At 48.1% G+C, this 7,298-nt stretch overlaps 1 protein-coding gene across 1 annotated transcript in view; it reads left to right on the top strand.

The window, feature by feature from the left end:
- Positions 1 to 1,002: 1,002 nt before the first annotated feature.
- Positions 1,003 to 7,298, top strand: part of PKD1L1 (polycystin 1 like 1, transient receptor potential channel interacting) — a 45,993-nt gene continuing 39,697 nt past the window's right edge. Inside the window, exons 1-3 of the mRNA XM_027765710.1 lie at positions 1,003 to 1,228; positions 3,554 to 3,691; positions 5,435 to 5,494. Of these exons, the coding sequence (XP_027621511.1) occupies positions 1,003 to 1,228; positions 3,554 to 3,691; positions 5,435 to 5,494 (424 nt within the window). The remainder of the gene's footprint in view (positions 1,229 to 3,553; positions 3,692 to 5,434; positions 5,495 to 7,298) is intronic.

Here is a 7,298-nt window from a genome sequence, read left to right as displayed (position 1 = left end):
TTCAGCAGATGGCATAGCAGTTAAGGCTCTGGACTCCCACATGGCCTACCACGATTCAAATCCCAGACCTTGTCGCCTGAGAATCGCCCCGGTGTGTGTGTGTGTGTGTGTGTGTGTGGGTGTGTGTGTGTGTGGTGTGTGTGCATGTCCAAAATCCCAGGAGGAGAATGGAGGTGAAGAGATTATGCTGTGGCTATCTCCCCTGGGGAGGGTAATTTCTTACTTTCCTTCTCATCACCTCTCTCTGTCTCTCTCAAGTGGCGAGTACTCATGCCTAATGGCAAACTTTTTTAAAAATTTAAAAGTGAAGAAATACATTACAAAGTTTAAATCATTAAATTCAACAAATACTTTCATTCCAAAAATATAATAGACTATATAATTCTGCTTCTTGCAAGATAATTACAAAATTTATGTTAAAATATTCATACCCTTTGTTAGATGAACAGCTTCCTTCGTCCTGTCTGGAAAGATTCTGGCCTCTGTGGATGATGCCCGTGGGAGAACTGGGACCAGAGGGGCCTCTTCTTGCCTGCGTTGGCCCCATACCACCCCCACGACTCCACGTATACAGAGTATGCACTTTTGTGTGCATGCACATAGAAACAGGCACACACATGTACACACACACATAAACATGCACACAAGTGCACAAGCACACACACACGTACAGACTAAACTCAGACATGTGTATACGTATACATATACATGTACACACACACACACACACACACACACAGAATGGCTAGGCTTGGTGCCCAGCAAGGAGGCCATGCGGCCCTTGCTGCGTGCCTCCTTGGGAACCACATGTTGAGGCCATGGCCTGATACGTGGATCACCGGTCCTGGCCATGGGACACTCACATGGGAAAAGTTGCCTATCACACATCCACCAGAGAGTCTCTACCATCCTCGGCCTTTGAAAGGCTCCCCAAGAAAAGAAATCTGTTGAATGAGACGTAATACAGCAGTCCCTAACCACTGTGTGACATCTTGGGCAAGGATGATCCACAAAATGCCCTTCGCAAAGTGCGAGGCTAGAAGAGTTGTCAGGAGGCAGCGGATGGAGCAGGCCCGGGGAGGTGTATATGGGGTTGGGGACCCATGGCCCAGCAGCCGCGTGGAGGAGGCCAGGCTAGGCCAGGCCTGTGGGGGCTTCTTTCTCCAGGAACATCCGAGTCTGAGTAGGAAACACACAGCCAAGGTGGGCATAAGCCAGCAGCCGGGAGGTGAGTACGTGGGGTGTGCCCCTCTGTGTGGAGAGCATGGCGTGCGCCCAGGCTTAGGGGACAGGGCTGAGGGCTAGGCTCTGTGTGACCTGGAGGATGCCACAAGGCCTCTCTGAAAGGTTAGAGTGAGCCAGTGCAGGCTTGGTGCCGAGTCGACCACTCCATTTGTACTGCACAGCTGTGTAGCTGTGACGCTGCCAAAACACCTGCCTGATACCAGTAAATGTGGTCAAAGAAGCCCACTTATTTGCCTCAAGTCTCAAGCTGGTTTTTTTCTTTCCAGATTCGTCCACATCACCTGGGTCAGCTTTAAAAACATCTTTATTAACTGGAATGAAGAGCTTTCTCTTGGCGCCGTGTGTGAAGACTGTGCTGAACTCCCACACCTCTCTTACTCCTGGGATCTCTTTCTAGTCAACGCAACAGAAAGGAGTAGGACAGAAGGTAGAAGTGGCTGCTCGCTTGGTTTTGTTGACTGAGGAGAAAACTCAGAGCTATTTAGAAATCGCTAACGTTTTAGTAAATACTTGGTCTGACCCAGAATGCTTGATCCACCCTGTTGATTGATTGTGCAGGTTCCTGAGCCCCTCTCACTTCTGCACTCGTGTACAGGGTTGTGAGTAATCAGCGGAAGAGATGAGGCACTCAGCGGCTGCTTTTCAGCCTTGGCAGGATAGGGGTGGCTGAGCCCCACCTCCCTTAGGCAGTTTTATTGGTCTAAAAGCACAGGAGGAGGCCAGATCATGGCCCAGGAGTGACCCAACCTTCTATGAGGCTAAACTACATGGGAGGTTCCAGGTTCACACCCCAAGACCTCCCTGAACACTAGACACAAGTGTGCCCATGATCCAGGGCTGGCTGAAGCTGGGGGACTGTGGCATGCAAACCTGCTTGGGGGTGCTTTCCCTCTCTCTCTCTCTCTCTCTCTCTGTCACTCATGGAGTAAAGAAATAAATATACTAAAAATAAATAAAGAAAGAAGAGCACAGTAAGGTATTCTGAAGGACCTGTGATGTAACCACCATCCAGGGGTCTGTGTCCCTCACTCCCTGGCTGGTCTGCTGCACCGGGGGAGGTAAGCAGGGGAGCCCGGCAGAGGCCTGGTCCCGGCCTCACTCTGCACAACCAGCTGGTGACTTAGAACTCTCTAAGGTTTAGTTGTCTCAGGTGGAAGTTGGGGCTTGTACTGTCACATAGTAGAGGCGGGGTGAGGTAAGATGGCGCATAAGAGCCATGGGCACTGGGAGGGGCACTTGGCCCCTGGGCACTGTGAGACCTTTGGTCTCTAACAGGAGCAGGCTGAGTTCTTGCTGGTAGGTCTGGTTGAGAGATGGTTCAGCCTGGCCTGGAGCAAGCATTGACAGCCAAGCTTGTGCCAGGCCCCACAAACCTCCTCATTTTCTGAATCTATTCAGCGGGGCTATACAAAGCCTCCCAAGTAGAGCTCTAAGTACAGCTGGCCTCTGCGGCTCAGGGGAGAGAAAGACGCAGAGTGCATGTGTGCCCTTCGCTCAGAGAGGCGTTCTCAAATTCTTATAGCTAAATTGGATTTTCTGCATCAAAGCCCAAGCCAAATGGATTGGAGGAGCTTGAAGTGAAGACACATACAGTGATTAAATGTTCAGCAAAGCAAACAATTGGCCCAAGATTGACGTGTCTTGAAGATTCTGTCTCTCCCCTGACTGCAAGCCCAAGCTTACCTTATTGAGAAGTCATTTATATGTTCGTGGCACTTAGCTATTGATTTTTCATTGTAAAGTTGAACAAGAGCGTTTAGAATCATTATGCTGGATCCTGAAAGGTAGAGAGAGGAGACAAGGAGAAACTCTGAGTATCGCTGCCAGGGTTCCTGGTTTTCACCAGACCACTCTCTGAGGTCCACTCTGGACTGGGCTGAGCACCCCCCCAAAATGGTTGGGGATCCTGTGTCACACTTACATGATTTGTATCTGCCTCTGGCCTGTGTGTCCCCAGGCAAAAACCATGCTCTATGTCATTTATCTTGTAAGGTTTTCAAATTCATATCAGATTTGTTTAAAACCAATCATGGTCATGTGATCTGGAAGCTTTCTAAAAGCAGGTGTTCCTTGGTGCAAAATCTTAATCATATGGACTGTCTGTTCAAGCTCCCCTTTGCAGTGCAGTGGGGCTCCTGGGCTCCTCAGGACTTGGTGCCCTCCTGCAGTCTCCGGAGTCCGACACCACCAGAACAACGACACCCTCCTCACGACAGCTGTCATCCAAGACCCTGCATTGGCCTGCACTGCCAGCCACAAGGAGAGCCTCCATGGGGCCCGTGATCCATGTTTTCATGTTCTGGCCCAGGCACCTCTGCAGTCCCTGGGGAGGCTCCTGAGGAAGGACCATTAGGCCCAGGACCATTATCCCAGGGCCTGCCACCCTCAACCACTAGCCCCCCTGGGGGGAGAGGGCCCTCACATGACCCTGCCTCTCCCCTCTTTGGTAAGTGTCTCTGTCCATGCAGGTCCTCACTCTTGTTGAGGCACCAGAGTCACTTGTGGAAGGAGCCAATCCAATGGGTCAGGTGTGCAATGACATCAAATAGATCTTTAAGCCAGAATGTTACACCCACCATTAGCAGCTCTGCAATACTCAGTTCTTCATCTCTGAACTGGGGGAGCAGCAGGGCCCTTGTCCTGAGGCTGCGGGGGGTTGTGAGTGCCTGTGTGCAGCTTTGGGCTGTGGCAGCATCAGCCAGGTCCACTTCCTCATGGGCCCTGGCCTAGCCACCAACTGCTTCACTTTACAGCAATATTTCAGGTTGGATCCGAAACATTTTTGTGCTAGAAAATTGAGACAAGGTCATTGTCAGGCCAGCTGGTGGTGTGGTGGTTAAGGCACCTGGATCCCACATGGCTAACTGCATGGTTCAAGTCCCTAATCTGGTGACTTGAACAACATAATAGGTACATGTGTGTGTACAAAATCCCAATTGGAGAAATGGAGGAGAAGGGATTGTCACCTTATCCTATGGGGATGCTTTCTCATTTTCTCTCTCTCCAGGGAGTACACACACCCTATGGCAAATTTAAGAAAAAAAGAAGGAAAAAAAGAAAAGTAAACTAAAAGCTCTAGATGAGAAAGAAACAGAGAGAGGAAAGAAAGAAAGAAAAGAAAGAAAGAAAGAAAGAAAGAAAGAAAGAAAGAAAGAAAGAAAGAAAGAAAGAAAAGAAAGAAAGAAAGAAAGAAAAGAAAGAAAGAAAGAAAGAAAGAAAGAAAGGAAGGAAGGAAGGAAGGAAGGAAGGAAGGAAGGAAGGAAGGAAGGAAGGGAAGGAAGGAAGGAAGGAAGGAAGGAAGGAAGGAAGGAAGAGAGAGAGAGGGAGGGAGGGGAGGAGGGAGGGAGAGAAAGAGAGAGAAAGAAAGAAAAAGAAAGAAAAAAAGAGAGCAAAAGAAAGAGAAAAAGAAAGAAAAGCAAAATAAAAGCTCTAGCTGATCTGCCTCTCCCTATACCTTCTCAAAAACACTTTAGGGCCCTGCATTTTGGCTGGCAGGATGGATGGCTGTAAGCTCTTGGGCTTTTAGGAGAGGACAAGGAGGGGACAGAAAGTGACCTTCAAAGCAGGACATTTTTTTTCTTACGCGAGATTTTTTCTATAGGGCACATGTGGTTGCCAGAGAGACAGAGACAGAAAGCAAGAAATTACCCATGGGGATCTGGCCATGCCACAGTCCCTTCTCCTCCATTCTCCTCTTGAGATTTTGGACACGCCCTGCATGAGTTTTAAGCCACTGAGTCTGGGACTCATTCATTATGTGGGAGTCCAGCAATGCAACACTATCTGCTGGTCTCAACAGCAGGGCAGTCTTATATTTATTTTGGTCCTTGTAACAGAAATGAGTGAGATGTGTTCTTAAGGGAACAGCAGAAATCTCACTCCAAGGGAGGATGGGATCCTGGTGTGGAATCAGAGAGCCAAAAGTGAGCCTAGTCCTCCCACCCATGATGATCTGGGTTATTTTCAGAAACTGCACATCTGCTCCGAGCTCCAGCTCCTCTCAGGGAGGAGGTCCCAAGGTCCTGAGGATGAGAGTGGTTGGTCTCCAAGGGCATTTTGTAATCCACAGACCAACATACAGACTTTAGAAACAGACCAGGAAAAACGTGTGATCCATCAAGGGACCCGGCTTTAATTTCAGGGGAGTCTGGTTTAAAAGGAAACATTTTGGTCTTGTCCTTTCATGCAGATTTTGAAGCCTATTATAGTGACATCCAAGAAGCCATACCATCCAGAGGAAGACAGCCAGGTAACTGTCATGCTGTCATTTTGATCTCTTTCCAAGAGCCTGGATCTGTCCTCCACACCTTTCTCTGAAATCTTAATTTAGCAGGCCACTCTTTTCATCAAGGCCACTGAGAGCTCCCTGGAGTTGGAGAGAAGTTTTCAGTCCCTTCCTTGCTGGTCTAGTGTGGCCTAAACCTTGTCTCTAGCTTACCTGCCCTGCACTTCCATAGACCATGCTCCAAAGCCCAAGAGCAGCCCCAGGCCCACTGGTCATGGCACTGTCTGCCAAGCATGTTTCCCTCATCGTCTTCCATGGTCACGTGCATGGTGAGCACCCTCCCTTCAGGTCTGGTTTGACTTCCTGCTCTCTGAGGAGTATCACTCCACCTGGTCTCATCACAATCCCCATCAGCCAGTGTTCCTATTCCTGCCTGTTGGGAGCAGGTGACACCTGGCACTCACTGACTTTTCATGCCTGCCTCTTCCACTCTGCGGTCTTCAAAGAAAGCATCCATGGCTAGTTTAGACTCGTGTCCTCAGCTCTGTCACGGTGCCTGGCCCTCTGGAACTCAATGAATGGGTGATCAGTGAGAGATTTATTTATTTATCCAGTGAGTAAGTAAATGATTTATTCGTCAAGTGAGTAGGCAGATGGATGGTGAGTGAATGATTAATAAATTGAGAGAATAGACCAGTTATGAATGATTTATCCATCAAATGAGTAGGTAAATTATTTATTTGTTGAATGAATAGATGGATCATGAGTGTACCATTTATCTATTGTGTTAATGAATGGATGTTCAGTAAATGATTTACTTATCAGTCAAATGAGTAGATAGATGACTTATCTGTCTAATAAATAAGTAGAATAATGATTAATGAACTCTTTACTGCCAGGTGAATGGATGGGTGTGAGCAAATGACTTGTGTCTCTTTACTGAAAAGCTTCCAGTGTGGTCCTCTTCAGCTGCCTCTGACCTTTTTAGCCTTCTGCATTCCTTCTTGTTCATCCTGCTGCTCCATGTCTTTGTGTGGGAGAGCCAGTCAGGTGCAGCCACAAGAAGAGGCCAAGGGGAGGCTCGGAACACATTTATGATCTTCCCAGGTCCTACTAGACATGGGAGGCCGGGCAGACCCTCTCAGGCTGGTCAGGAGGCAGAAGATGGGAGCAGGGGAGTACCTAGGCCAAGGGCGTAATTGAGGCTTCCATGGGAAAGGCAAGGCAAGCAGGGCGGGTGAACCTTCTGGAACCAGCTCATCTGGGTGATTTCAGTAGGCCTCTGTGCCACCATGAGGGCAGCCCCTGTGGCCTGGCACTTGACTGGGATGAGTCAAGCAGAGGAATACCTCCTGGGTGTGCATACCAGAGAGAGGTCAGGCTCCCCGTGGGTGAGTCTGCATAGCAAAGAATTGGCTAGCTTCAGAATGAGCAGTCTTCCTAGTCAGAAAGACAGTTTTGATTTTTTTTTAGTTCTCAAAACATCATAATATACATAAACTTTACAAATATTTACAATACTCATGCATGTGTGATTTAGGAGCTCACTTTCACACCCGTAGTGGGCGCTTAATAAATGATACTGAATGAATAAAGAGCAAGTAGGCCTTTATCGTATGTTTAAAAGTTACTTTCCTGACAGGAATAATTCTGTTTCCCCAACATTTATTTGTTTTATTGCATCTTGTCTCAACAACCTTATTTGCAGTCTCACATTTAGCCTTCTCACCCTTAGTCCTGCCTCATTTCTCACCTGGGCTTTGCAGTAGGCTTAACTTGCCTCTCTGCATCTACTCTTTTTTTTTTTTGATTTTTTCGCTACACGCCG

This window comes from Tupaia chinensis, unplaced genomic scaffold, assembly GCF_000334495.1.
Source record: "Tupaia chinensis unplaced genomic scaffold, TupChi_1.0 Scaffold139484_1, whole genome shotgun sequence".
In the NCBI taxonomy this organism is placed as follows: domain Eukaryota; kingdom Metazoa; phylum Chordata; class Mammalia; order Scandentia; family Tupaiidae; genus Tupaia; species Tupaia belangeri.
Note: the sequence above shows the minus strand (reverse complement) of the source record. Positions and strands in the feature narration are given on the sequence as shown.